Source organism: Macrotis lagotis, chromosome X (genome assembly GCF_037893015.1).
Source record: "Macrotis lagotis isolate mMagLag1 chromosome X, bilby.v1.9.chrom.fasta, whole genome shotgun sequence".
Lineage (NCBI taxonomy): Eukaryota > Metazoa > Chordata > Mammalia > Peramelemorphia > Peramelidae > Macrotis > Macrotis lagotis.
In genome coordinates this window covers 453374603-453389678 of record NC_133666.1, presented here as the reverse complement: position 1 = coordinate 453389678, position 15076 = coordinate 453374603, and the positions used below count along the sequence as shown (strand labels likewise).

The window sequence follows — 15076 nt, the reverse complement described above, 5'->3', positions numbered from 1 at the left end:
TCACAACTGCAAAAACAGTTCATTAATGTCCCAATCTTCCCACAACCTCTCCAACATTGATCATGTTCTGCTTTTGTTATCTTAGCCAATCTGATAGGTATGAGGTGGTACCTCATAGTTATTTTAATTTGGATTTCTCTAATCAATAATGATTTGGAACATTTTCAATATGACTATATATAACTTTAATCTCTTCATTTGAAAACTGCCTGTTCATATCCTTTTACTGGGAAATGACATATAACATATATATATATATATATATATATATATCAGTTGGGGAATAACCTTATAAATTTGATTCAATTCTCCATGCTTTTTAGAAATGAGACCTTTATCAGAACTATTAGTTGTGAAAATTATTTCCCAGCATTCTGTTTTGCTCCTAATCTTGATTGCACTGATTTTATTAGTGCCAAAATTTTTAAATTTATTATAGTCAAAATCATCCATTTTGCAATTTACAATATTTTCTGTTTCTAATTTGGTTGTAAATTTCTTCCTGTTCCCTATTATTTATTAAACTATTAATTGTATACTTCAATTTTATCCAAAGAAATTAAATGGGAATTTTTAGGAAGTTTTGCAAAAGCCACAGATGACACAGAAAAAGTTTAGAAACTCAGAAATACTTAAAATATATGCATTTTATATGTCAGTATATTTTATTTTTTAATGCTAAAAAACCCATGAAAGAAAAAAAAAGAAAAAAATCAACCTTTTTTTTCTGGGAGGGCCAAAACATTTTGCATGCATTTTTGAGATCAAGGCAGGAAGTGTCCCATGCCCCCACCTAAGTCCTGCAATGTAGAATAACTGCACATAACAAGTAAAGTATAATAGAATATCTGTCTGCAACTTTTTGTTAACTTTAGCATCATTGCTTTCTGAGAGACTAAACTGCAGAATCAGAAAGGGACAAGCAAGAAAGAAAACACTATTGTGGCTCTGACTGCCCAGTGTCCTCTCCTCTAAGGACTAGGAAGGACAAATGAAGCTCAGCCTATGCCATACCAGGGTGAATCAAAGAAAGTGCAACTGAGCTTTTAGTCACCAAATGGTAGGAGTGTGTGTGTGTGTGTGTGTGTGTGTGTGTGTGTGTGTGTGTGTGTGGATGTGTGGTGTGTCTTTAGATTTTAAAAAATGAAATGCTCACCAGTGTGGAGGATTGAAATGGAGGGATGAACTGTGTGGGAAGAACAATGGGGTGGGGTGGGGACCAGGGAGTGGAGAGAGATGAGAAGGGAATGCTAGAGGCCAGGGATTCCAAAGTCCCAGCATATTATGTCTCTATTTCATTGCTCCCTGTGTCTGCTATTAATAGCTATGTCCCACATGTGTTCACTTGAAGTTATTTGGAATATAGAACTTAATTGTTCCCTTGCTGGCAAAGACAGCTAAGTCAACTACAGTGCTAGCCAAACTTTTTTCTATCTAAATGTGGGGGCCTCATTTGCCTCTTCTGCTCCCTAGTGACTCTTGGACAGAAGCAGAAGGTCAGAGATTCTGGGCTTTGATCTCCAGGTATTCCAGAAAGGAGTGACAGGACTAATTGTTTGCCCCTCTGATTCAACAAGAATAGAATTTCAAAGTCAGTTGAAATTTTTATGATATTTGAACCAGGGAGGGAGCTCATCAGAACAAAAAATGAATCATTCTGGGTTCTTCTAGTCCTTTTCTGATCCCAAATATATGGTTCAGAGTTAATCTCTTTTTTTCTTTTTTCCTTTTGCCTCAGTTTCATTCTTTGCAAAAATAAGAGGCTTAACGAGCTAGCCTCTAACTGGCTGTAGCATTCTGTGATTCTATATTCAGTTACCCAAACTACTGATATTCCTAGGTCAAAAGCAGGAATATCCTTTTAAATGTGTTTAATATTTTTCTCTTGAGGTTTTTTTTTTTTTTCAGTTTTTCTCAATCTTGTTGTTGGGCCCCTAGGTCAGTACTTTATTAGGAACTCCCCTTGTCCCAAACCGAGAAAGTGGACTACAAATGACCCTGATAATTCAGTTTATTATAAGTTAATACTTTCAAATACAGTTTTAAAGTACTTAAAGTTTCACTGGGTCTACATGCCCTTTCTGAAAAGACCAAACCTTGTCTTTGACCTTGAGTTGGCCTCCTTTTCACCAATCTCTTGGTTCCTCTGGACCTAGCTCTGGACAAACCCTACTGCTCTTTCTTCCCCTTAATCAGAATAAGCTTCCCCCTTTCTCCACCCAGTTTGAATGAATGAATGAATGCATGAATGAATGCATGAATGAATGCATGAATGAATAACATTTACTATTATCTGCTAAGCACTGGAGATACAAACAGAAAACAAAAACATACCCCTTTAGTCCAATTTCATCTGAGAATTCACATTCTAATGGTGTGGCAAAACACATTTAAGAAGTTTCAGTTGCAAATCAGATGGGAAGATCCAGGGATCCTTTGGTAAAGAAAATGACAATGCCTGTTTTTTCCTGAGCCACCTAGCTGTCCCCTACCAAATGCTTTTTTTTCTTAAATTTTTTTTATTTCTTTAAGGCAATGAGATTAAGTGACTTGCCCAAGGTCACACAGCTAGGCAATTATTAAGTGTCTGAAACTGAATTTGAACTCAGGTCCTCCTGACTCCAGGGCCAGTGCTGTATCTACTATGCCACCTAGCTGCCCCCCCAAATCCTTTTTTTTGAAGATGTCTTTTGATAATGTCAAGAATTGTAGAGATGAGAGCTTTCTTTCCTTGGTCTTCAGTATCTGGGACTGCTACTAGGTCTTCAGTAACAGGGACAGGGAAGAAGGGAAAAACTGTAGGACCTGCAAAGGAAGTTGCCAGGTCTAGTCTAGCCTCCACAGGGTCTTTCTACATCATGCTAATAGGTGCCAGACTGGCATCAGGGTTTGTGGTCTGTAGGGGGAGGTGCTGCTATTCCCAGAATCCTTGGGCTTATTGCTTGCAGGAGGCAGCTGTTCAGCAGTTTGCTATGGGCCCACCAGAAACTATGCTAAGTTCTAGGTATACAAAGAAAGATATAAAAATGTTATCTTCTTTCAAGGATCTCACATTCTGGGGGGGGGGGCAGGCAATATAGAAATAACTATGTACATAAAAGATAACCATATAAATAGAGTTGTTGAGTCATTTCAGTCATGCTTGACTTTTCATGATACCATTTGGGGTTTTCTTGACGAAGATACCAGAATGGTTTGCCATTTCCTTTTCCAAGTCATTTTACAGATGAGTAAACTGAGGCAAACAGGGTTAAGTGACTTGCCCAGGGTAATTCAGTTAGTAAGTGACTGAGGCTGGACTTGAACTCAGGAAGATAAGTTTTCCTGACTCCAGATCTTGCACTCTATCCATGGTGTTACCTAGCTTCCCCTTATATACAGAGTAGAGGGAAGGTAATCTCAAAGGGAAGGAGGAGGGTATAATGAAAGAGGAAAGGGGACCAGGAAGGGTCCCTTGCAGAAGTTGGATTGGAGCTGAAACTTGAAGGAAGCCAGAGAAGACAGGCAGGAGTTCCATTGTGGAGTCCTAGAGTGTGATCAAGAGGAAATTATAGAATATTTAGGCCTTAGAAGTTATCTAGTCCACATCCCTACAGAGAGCAACACAGAGAATGAGAGAGAGACAGAATACAGAGATACAGGGACAGAGCAAAGGAGAAAAAGGCAAAGTGAGAGAGAGAGAGAGAGAGAGAGAGAGAGAGAGAGAGAGAGAGAGAGAGAGAGAGAGAGAGAGGAGACAACAAGAAAGCCAGGTTCTTCTTAATTATTAGTATTTATTTGTTTTTAGTTTTAATTTTTTTTTTTTTTTTTAGAATTTTGAGTTTCAAATCTTCTCCCTCTAGGACAGGGGTTCTTTAATCTCTTCTAGCTGATTACAATGCCTATGGATCTCTTCGCAGAACAGTGTTTTTAAATGTATAAAATAAAAGAAGATTGCAAAGAAACCAAATGTATCAAAAAAAAATTCAAAATATTTTTAAAAATAAGTTCACGAACTCTAAGTTGAAAACCCCTAGCTCAGGGGTTCAAACACTAGAATGGGGATGGAGCGAATCCAAGGATTAGTGATAGAGAAAGATGGCTGAGCTTGAAGTAAGTCTCCACACTTCCCTCTGTCTCAGGGTCCCCTTTTGAAAATAAATTTGATTATATTGGCCTTCTTTCTACTTCAAAATGGCTGTGTGATGATTGATGGTCCCCTCCTAGCCTTTACTGTTGGCTTATGGACCTGGGCTGGTGAAGAGGGGCACATAAATGACTCAACTGTACCTTTTGGCCTTTTAATGAGTATTTAAATGAGTTTTTTTAAGAGGCTGAAATAGGAGCAGTGAGAAGTAGGAGTGGACTCTTGAGGGCACTCCCTAGATGATCCTCAGATGAAATTGGACTAAAGGTTTATGTTATTGTTTGTTTTACTGAGGACAGGACCGTGTGGGCCAGGTCCTGGAAAATCAGCACACAGCAGGAGTAAAGGCTCTCTTATTTCAGCTGGGAGGAGAGAACAGCTTCAGCATTTCAGGCTTCCTAACCCAAGTGAGGCCAGTGCCAAGGTCCAGGCTGGGATTAGCATTTCACCCTGGGCTGCTGCCCGGGGCCAGCAGGGAGCTGGTTGAGCCCTAGTCCAGGGCAGATCTTGCTATGGTTATTCATCTTCTGAGTAGGACCCTGGGGAATTTGGTTCCAGCCACTCCAAGGCCCTAGAGGGGGAGAGTGCCAGAGGTCAGTTGGTCAGTTAACAAGTATTTATTAAGCCCTTACTATGTGCCAAGCATCATTCTAAGTAAGAACGAGGGATACAAAGAAAGGCAAAAATCAAGTTCCCTGTATTCAAGGAGCCCAAAGTCATGAATGTCCCAGCTTATTCAAAACCACCTGCCTTTATAGCTTTATCTTTTCAAATTAACAACAAAATCACAAAACTAGCCTTAAAAAGTGAATAAAGAGGGAAAAGCACTGGATTTGGCATCTGAAAACTTCATGTTGAAATCTAAGCCCTATCCCTGTCCACATTTGTGACCCTAGGTAAATCACTTCACTTTCCCAGCCTCAGTTTCCTTTGCTATAAAAGGAGGGCATTTTGGCTCAACAGTCTCAGAGGTACGTACCAGCTCAAGACCAATGATCCAATAAGATCCAATAAAATTCAATAATCAAGGAGCAGTGGATAGAGCACTGGTCCTGGAGTCAGGAGTACCTGAGTTCAAATCCAACCTCAGACACTTAATAATTACCTAGCTGTGTGGCCTGGGGCAAGCCACTTAACCCCATTTGCCTTGCAAAATCCTAAATAAAAAATTCAATAATCAAATTTCAAGAATGATCTAAGGTTTACAAAACATTTTCCTCATCTTTAGACTATGATCTTATGACCCATGGAAGAGATAGTCTAAGCCTTTTATAGATGAAGAAAATAAAATTCAAACACATACACACTGAGTCACACAGGTGGTGACAAAACCAAAGTACAGGGAGATACCAGGCACTTCAGGCTCCTACTCCTGGACCCTGAGCTGGGGTTTTTGAGTTCTTTTTTCCTGTTCTGAGGCACAGAAGAATGGAGGTACACATATACACATTTTCTATGAGCACTATGGACCTGACAGGGACTTGGAGGGAGTGGTGTAAAGAGTCACAGACTAGGGTCAGAGTGAAAGCCTGCCTAGGTCCCTGACTCAGTGGGTGCAGACCAGACATTCTCTCTTGTGTTTGCCTAGATCCTTCCAACTAGGGCAGAATTCTAGGGTCCAGAATCAGTGCAGCTGACTCTATGTCTTCCAGAGAGAGGAAAAAGAGGAGTCCCCTTGCAGAGGCAAGGTCTGCTGGTTGGGATCAGGAATGGCCACATGAGATGGGCCTGTCCCACATTACTGAGTAAGCTAGCAGCCTCACTTTCTTTCATTCCTACTTTTCCTAGAATGAAGTGAAGCAGATCATTTAATAATTTATTAATGTTATTACTAATTTTTGAAATTTATTAAGAATTTGATATTTAATCATTAATAACAGCCTTTATAAAAAATTATATATCAGATACTATGCTAATACTTGTTTTACAAATATCATCTCTTTTTATCCTCACCACAAACTTGGGAGGTAGGTACTGTTATTATCCCCATTCTACAATAGAGGAAACTGAAGTAAATAGAGGTGAAGTGACTTACCTAAGGTCACACAGCTAGAAAGTATGAGTACAGACTGAAGCGAAGGTCTTCCTGATTTGAGTCCCAGTGCTCTATCCTTTTCACTATGTAGATGTCTCTAACAAGACTTCAAAAGAGCATTCAATTCAATAAACATTTCTTATTAATAAATTTATTTATTTTTCCAACCATATGTAAAGATAGTTTTCAATAATCTTTTTTTGGTTTTGAGTTTCACATTTTTCTCCCTCCCTCCTTACCCTCCCCCTCCCCCAACAAAGAGAAATCTAATATAGGTTATACAAGTATAACTATGTTAAATATATATTTTATATTAATCATTCCACAAACATTTCTTAAGCCCCTTCTATAAATAAGGCATTGTACCAGACAGTTGAAGATCACAAAAGACAAAAAAAAAACAGATCAGAGGATAATAGATATAGAACAAGAAAAGACTTCCAAGGCCATCCTATTAGAACTATTTTATTTTATAGATGAGGAAACAAACTTATCAAAGTGATTTAAACAAAATAACATCTACAGATCTGAACCACTGTCTACAGAGCACTGGCCCTTTTATCCCACCATGCTACCTGCTATCAATCCATGGTTTCTCCAAGTCCAATCAGAAAAGGGTAGAGAAATGATTGATAAGTATACTCCCAAAAGTATACCACAAGGAAGCTATGAATCAGTCATAGTGACTTAAGGAAAACTTGAGGAAAGATCTCTACACTGGAGGAATTAAGAAAAAAATTTTATAGAAGTTGCAAAAGACTCTTACTTTACCTAGGCAGACAGGTAGCAAAGAGGATAGAGCAGAACCTTGAAGGAAGGAAATGCTGATAGGTGCATACGGGAAGGTATGCATTCTGGGTATGGGTTTGATGGTGGGAAAGAACAAAAAAATAAAAACAGTAAAAATGTCCAATTTGGTCAGAATAAAGAGTACATGAATGGAACTAAGGTAAGATAAATCTAGAAACATAAGTTGAATCAGATTGTAGATAATCTTAAATTCCAGGCTAAGAAATTTTATATTTTATCCTATATGTAATAGGGAAACATTGAGTTTTCTTTTTGTATGAAGGTTAAGAAGTCAGACATGCTAAAAATAACAAATTTGTCTATTCTGTGAAGGACAGACTGAAGAGAAGAAAGGAGACAGTGATCCTTTACTAAATAGGAAAGCTTCAAGGTTTTTTTTTTTTTAGGAAGCTATTTTTAATAAAGCAAGGGATGACAAGGACAAAAACTAAGATAAAAGCCTGATAACATGAATGAAAAGTAGTCAGATTTGAGAAATACTGTGGAGGTAGAGAACAAATCTTGACAATTAACTAGGGAGTTCATGAGAGGAAGAATCAAAGATGACTGAAGTGGTAAGCCTGGTAGACTGAAAGGATGGTAGGTAGCACAATCACTTCTTATTCAAGCAAAATAAGGAGGAACCAACTGGAAATGCAGGTTGATAGTTTTCATTTTTAGACATGTTGAGTTTGAGGTGCCAAAGAAACATCCAAGTGATGTCCAGTAGACACTAGGAAATGAGGGACTGAAATTAGGGGAAAGCTAGAGGATAGAACATTTGGGAAAGAACTGAAGACTTGCATGAGTTTGGTTTTTGTTTTTTGAGGGGAAAAAAGGAAGTGTGGAGAAAGAAGATAGTCGGGAGAAAATCTTTGGGTATCTGTTTGTTGTAACCTTTATTTTTGAAGGGGATAATCACAGGGTGATATCTTGATTTGCCTATGAATTTCATTTAAGGAAGGCGGAATTGCACAAAGTTGTCAGCCTCACTCTCTCTTCCAGAGTTTTCAGTGGCAAGAAAAAAGTCAGAATAACTGGCAAGGCCTGGGATGTAGTGGATTAAAAATTTAAGTGCTCTACAGCACCTGCTTCAGTGTCCTTCATGGTTCTTGGAACAAATTGTTCTCATTTGTCCATTCTGCTAAAGGAAGATCATCAATAGGTTTGATATCTGTTGGTTACCATCAACCTGGTTTTAGCCATCTTCTAAGATAGTTTTACTGAACAGTTTCTTGAAGTTACAGGTGAGAGTTAGGTGACAGGTAGATATCAAAGGTGAATGAGCAGCCCTGAAAACATAGAGGGAAAATGGAGGAAGATGTACCCAGGAGACACTGAAAAAGAGTGTTCCTACAAATAGGAGAAGCAGATGGTTGCAGTTTTTCAAGCCAAGGGAGCAAAAAGGGTGGGTCAACAATGGTAAATTTCTGAAATGTCAGAAATGAAGGACTGGAAAAGGGGTATTAGATATGTTAAAGTAAAAAGCCAGTAGTTACTTTGAAATAAGTTTCAGTTGACTGTGAATTTAGTTGATTCTTTTGAAGAATTAAATCAGGAAGAATGATTCCTTGAAGAAATAGCAGGATAAAAAAAACTTTGCTTTTTTTAATTATGGGGAGGGGAAATGTATTTAGATAAGACCTAGTATGTTTGTAAGAAAAGGAATAAAGCCAATATAGTTGAAGATGAAGAAAATGAAGATAGAAGAGAGAGAGAGAGAGAAGAGGGAGAAGAAAAGAGGGAGGAGGAAGGAGAGAGAAAATAAGAATGATTCAGAGTTTGAGATCTGATCATGTTTGCTTAATCAATATTAGCAAAGAATTGATGTTGAATAAAAAATATCATACTATGAATTATTACAACATTCCATTTCCACAAATATCATATATATACATATATATATACGTATATATATATATACCTCTGTGATTTACAAAGTACAAGTATTGCTATTCCCATTTTATAGCCGAGGAAACTGAAGTTTAGAGTTGGTTTTCCTTTTTGATTAAGTTATAGACACAGACCTGGAATGTGCAAAAATAGGATCTGAAACCAATTCTTCTGATTAAATGTTTGTCCGGGATTCTTCCCACCAAATGTTGTTGTCATAGAGCATATTTTTTTTAGTTTTTTTGCAAGGCAATGGAGTTAAGTGACTTGGCCAAGGCTACACAGCTAGGTAATTATTATGTCTCTGAGGTCAGATTTGAACTCAGGTACTCCTGACTCCAGGGCTGATGTTCTATCCACTGCACCACCTAGCCACCCCAGAGCATATATATGTATATATATTTAAAATAAATTTATTTATTTATTTTTGAATTTTACAATTTTTACCCAAATCTCGCTTCCCTCCCCTCACCCTTCTAACAGAAGGCAATCTGTTAGTCTTTACTTTGTTTTCATGCTATACAATGATCTAAATTGAATGTGTTGAGAAAGAAATCATATCCTTAAGAAAAAAATATAAAAGATGGCAAGATTACATAATAAGATAACTTTTTTTTAATTTAAAAGTAATAGTCTTTAGTGCTTGTTCAAACTCCACAATTCTTTCTCTGGATACAGATGGTGTTCCCCATCACTGATATCCCCAAATTGTCCCTGATTGTTGCACTGATGGAATGAGCAAGTCCATCAAGGTTGATCATTGCCCCCATCTTGCTGTTAGGGTGGATAGTGTTCTTCCAATTCTGCTCATCTCACTCAGCATCAGTTCATGCAAATCCCACCAGGCTTCTTTGAATTCCCGTCCCTCCTGGTTTCTAATAAAACAATAGTGTTCCATAATGTACATAGCACATAATTTGTTCTGCCATTCCCCAATTGATGCACATTTGCTCACAAATAGAGCTGCTATGAATATTTTTTGTACAAGCGATGTTTTTACCTTTTTCATCATCTCTTCAGGGTACAGACCCAGTAGTGGTATTGCTGGATCAAAGCTGTATGCACATTTTTATTGCCCTTTGGGCATAATTCCAAATGTATTAGTGTCCCAGATTTCCTGAATCCCTTCCAACATTAATCATTTTCCTTTCTAGTCATATTGGCCAGTCTGAGAGGCGTGAGGTGGTACCTCAGAGATGTTTTAATTTGCATTTCTCTAATAAGTAGTGATTTTGAGCAATTTTTCATATGACTATGAATTGTTTTGGTTTCCTCATCTGTAAACTGCCTTTGCATATCCTTTGACCATTTGTCATTTGGGGAATGGCTTGTGTTTTTGAAAATTTGACTCAGTTCTCTGTATTTTAGAAATGAATCCTTTGTCAGAAACACTAGTTTTAAAAATTACTTCTCAATTTACTATATTTCTTTTGATCTTGGTTACAGTGGTTTTTGTCTGTGCAAAATCTTTTTAATTTAATGTAATCAAAATTATCTAGTTTGTTTTTAATGATGTTCTCTACCTCTTCCTTGGTCATAAACTGCTTCCCTTTCCATAGATCTGACAGGTCTATACTACTCCTTGATCATCTAGTTTGGTTATAATATTGTTTTTTATGTCTAAATCCTGTATCCATTTTTATCTTATCTTGGTATAGGGTGTGAGGTATTGGTCTAATCCAAGTTTCTTCCATACTAGCTTCCAATTTTCCCAACAGTTTTTATTGAAGAGAGAGTTTTTATCCCAATAGCTGGACTCTGTGTTTATCAAATAGCAGATTACTATAATAATTTCCTACTTTTGTACCTAGTCTATTCCACTGATCTACCACCCTATTTCTTAGTCAATACCAGACAGTTTTGATGACTGATGCTTTATAATATAATTTTAGATGTTGTAGGGCTAAGCCACCTTCTTTTCACTTTTTTTCATTGAATCCCTAGAAATTCTTGACTTTTTATTTCTCTGTATGAATTTACTTGCAATTTTTTCTAACTCATTAAAGTAGTTTTTTGGGATTTTGATTAGTAGGGCACTAAATAGTTTAACATGGGTAGAGTTGTCATTTTTTTATTATATTAGATTCTTATCCATGAGAAATTAATATTTTCCCAATTATTTAAATCTGACTTTATTTGTGTGAGAAGTGTTTTGCAGTTATTTTCATAGAGTTTCTGAGTCTGCCTTGGCAGGTAGACTCCCAAGGATTTTATATTGTCTGAAGTTATTATGAATTGGATTTCTCTTTCTAGTTCTTGCTGCTGTTTCTTGCTATATTAATATATAGAAATGCTGAGGATTTATGAGTGCTTATTTTATGTCCTGCAACTTTGCTAAAGTTGCTAATTGTTTTCAGTAGTTTTTAGATGATTTTTTTAGGATTCTCTAGGTATACCATCATATCATCTGCAAAGACTGAGAGTTTTCCTTCTTCATTCCCAGTTTTAAATCCTTCGATTTCTTTCTCTTATTGCTGAAGCTAACATTTCTAACACAATATTGACTTGTAGTGATGATAACGGGCATCCTTGTTCCACCCATGATCTTATTGGGAATGCCTCTAGATTATCCTCACTGCATATAATGCTTGTTGATGGTTTCAGATAGATACTGTTTATCATTCTAAGGAAAAATTCATTTATTCCTAGAGCATATATTTTATTCAAAAAATTCTCTGTTCATGTCTCTGTAGAGAAGAACAACATTCATACTTCCTTATGTTTGCTGGAAGATCAAATAAAAGGAAAGTCTTTACCTGCTTGGTGCAGTAATGGATGGAACAGTGAGCTGCTCTTTTCCTTGCATTTCCCTTTGCTATCTGAATATTACAGATCCTTACAAATGAAAATGGACAAAGAAACCAGTGCTAGTGTTTTTCATTTCTTTCCATTTTGTTATTTTCAGAGGTGATAGCCTGGAAGTTCCTGGTATGTTCCCAGTTACTCCAGTCTGATTTGAGGAAGGGGGAAGCAGGTGATGTCTGAGAGAGAAGTCAGAAATTATGAAGAATGATTGGAAATCTGACCAAGTAGGATAAGTGAGAGGAGTTGGAGAAAATACTGAGGCATTAACATCATTTTGGTCTTTAGGATCCCTCTCTATCATTTTCCCTTAAATGGAATAAGAAAACACCTCCTTTTGTGAGTAGTAGGGAGACTATTAACCTATTACCTATACTTCCATTCCTGAATTCTCTCTTCATGTCAACAATCTCTATGGTCATTTAACCATAATTCTCTCTTGTCACCTCCATTAATATAATGCTAGAGGATTATGGTGGGAAGAGTCCTATTAACAGCCCCATTTTCTGTCCTCCAACCCCATGCCAGCCCCAGTGATTTCAGCTAAAACAACCAAATTGATGCTTGAGGGATAGATAGATAGATAGATGATGTGTGTGTGTGTGTGTGTGTGTGTGTGTGTGTGTGTGTGTGTGTGTGTGTGTAGGGATGTCTTTGGATAAATGTAGATTATAGTAACGTTCTCTTTTCTCTATCTCTCAACTAATGTAAGACTCATTATGCATGCAGTTGTTAGAGAGGATTGGAGGAATGAGGATAATCAAACTGAAAAAAGTATGGTTTTTGTCTTTAAAAAGAAAGAATAATACTCCAAAATGAGATAGAATTTTTTTCTCTAATGGCAGAAAGAATTTTCTTTATTTGGATTAATAAAAACAAAAAAGTAGATTAGACATAGTGTCAAGAGACATAAATATAATTGAAATATCAACAACAAAAAGATTAGCCCAAATGAGTCCACCAAAGCCAAGACATAATAATGGGAATTCAAGGAGCACACATGTCAGACAATATCCTATCTTCTTTCTGACCCAATCCTTGAACTCAAGATAACAGTTAAAGATTGAAGAATGTCCAGAAAAATGATCAAAGATGAAACAAAAGAGTAAGGTCAAAGACAGCAGAGGCTTATTTCAGTTGTCCATTTCAGAACTCAGAATTTTAGGATCATAAACTTGGAGCTGGAAGAAGCTTCCTTCCTCTTTCTTCTTTTTTAAAATTAATTAAAAGACATTTTGGACAGTGACAAACACTACCCTAAGCAAAAGGGTATATATATAAAAATAAATATAAAAATAAAAGTGAAACATCACTTCCTCTCAAGGAATTAATGTTTTATTGGGGCAGTAGAAGGGTTGGGGTAGGGGCAGGGAATACAAAAAAACAGCAATGACCAGGGAAGATTGTCAAATCCAAAGGGTGTACAGTCACGAGAATGATACTCTTCAGCAGTCAGATACACCACCACTTTGGTCTGGATACAATGGGTTTTGTGAGATTGCATCTACTCATCAGTCAGAACAAATTGACACCAGAGCAGTTCCAAAACTGGATGGGTTAACTTCCCCAGGGACATGGCCTTGAATCCAGAAGTGCTGGTGCTCCAAGTAAGAAAGGGGTGGCAAGGAGGATAGGGACAGGGAAGATGGGTGGATCAGATGCTTATTTAGAAACTAGGAAATATTATTCAGTCAATATCTTCCATGAAAGCACAAGACTTCTTTAGAATGGGGCAGTACAGTGGCCCCTGACAATGGTATCTGTGACTTGACAATACAATCTTCCAGGGCCAGTTTCCCTGCTATGCTACAAAAGCTCTATAAATTTGGGAAAAATAGTGTTGTCCTGTACACCCTAAAAGCAGCATGGGGGTGATGTTCAACCTTGATGGACCTGCTCATCCCATCAGTGCAACAATCAGGGACAATTTCGGGATGTCTGCAATGGAGAATACCATCTGTATCCAGATAATGAGAAGTGGAGTTTGAACAAAGTTCAAGGACTATTCCCTTTAATTTAGGGGAAAAAAACAGATATCTTATTGTCTGATCTTGTTATCTCTTATACTTTTTTGTTTCTTCCTTAAGGATATGATTTCTCTCTCATCACACTCAATTTGGATCAATGTACAACAGAAACAAAGTAAAGACTGACAGATTGCTTTCTGTGGGCGGGGGGGGAAGTAAGATTGGGGGAAAAATTGTAAAACTCTTTATATTTTTTTTAGGTTTTTTGCAAGGCAAATGGGATTAAGTGGCTTACCCAAGGCCACACAGCTAGGTCACTATTAAGTGTCTGAGACCGGATTTGAACCCAGGTACTCCTGACTCCAGAGCCGGTGCTTTACCCACTACGCCACCTAGCCATCCCTAAAATTGTAAAACTCAAATAAAATCTTTAATAATAATAAAAAAAGAAAAGTAGTGTTGTCTTCCCAGAAGCAACTATAAATAGAATTTTCTTTGGAGTCAAATCTTAATGATTTCCTCAACACCTTCCTTATGGATCCCATTCTCAACCCATGTAAATTTATTCCTATAAGAGCCTTCTACAGAGTTTATAACATTCCCAGTCAATTCTTAATCTAGCAGGGAAAAACCAAAATCTGTTTTCTTATTACATGATTTGAAACTTCTGAGATGCCACTGGATGAACTAATTTGAAGGTTTTGGGGAAGGCAGATTATTTGTGCTTTTATTGTTGCTGTTTTGGGCAGAGAAGGAGTATCTTTTACTGTCTAGATCATCCATCAGTACTTATAAAACTAGCTCCCTTTGATGATAATTTAGTGTTAACTAGTTTTCAATGTAAGGAAATGGAACAGCATACAGAATTAAGGCAACAAATAAAAATAACATGCACGTCAGTGTACAGATTAATCTGTGAAAAGAAAAGAAAAGCAATGACAACAACCCCCCCCAAAACCAAGCATTTCAGTTCACAAGAGAGGAGCTGGGGTTGCCTTGCTCCTGGCCCAACATAGTCATTCAATTCCTCACAAATCAATTACTTACAGAGGAATTCTCTCCAGATGTCTTATACTGGTGTGAACTCTCCAATTCTTTGTCAAGCCTGATAGGAGAATCTAGGGAAAGGAATTCCCAGTAGAGATCATGAGCATACAAAATAAACCCAGAGCCATAGGCTCATTGTGAGGTAGTGTTGGAGGCTGGGAAAGGGGAGACTCAGGAAGGGATATTTAGTATAAAATGAGTAGGCTTAGAAGAAAAATTAATCCCATGCTCCCCAAAAGATCTGGGAAAATTGCAGGGAAGATTCTACTTCTCTCTCCACAAAGGGACTGAGGGAAATGTGGGCACCAAATGACCATATGGTAAGATGGGGCTGAGAGACACTAAAGATAGTCAAGGAAATCACTCATAGCCCTAACAAAGAGTTCTTCCAGGTATTTCGAATGATAACAACATCAA

At 37.4% G+C, this 15076-nt stretch overlaps 1 protein-coding gene across 2 annotated transcripts in view; it reads right to left on the bottom strand.

The window, feature by feature from the left end:
• Positions 1-784: 784 nt before the first annotated feature.
• Positions 785-15076, bottom strand: part of TMEM241 (transmembrane protein 241) — a 178036-nt gene continuing 163744 nt past the window's right edge. The window contains exon 16 of one of the 2 annotated variants that reach the window (XM_074203554.1): positions 785-4697. In XM_074203554.1, the coding sequence (XP_074059655.1) occupies positions 4647-4697 (51 nt within the window). In that variant the 3' untranslated portion in view covers positions 785-4646. Of the gene's footprint in view, positions 4698-8904; positions 14731-15076 lie in introns of those variants that run through there. The other variant, XM_074203553.1, reaches the window with a different exon arrangement.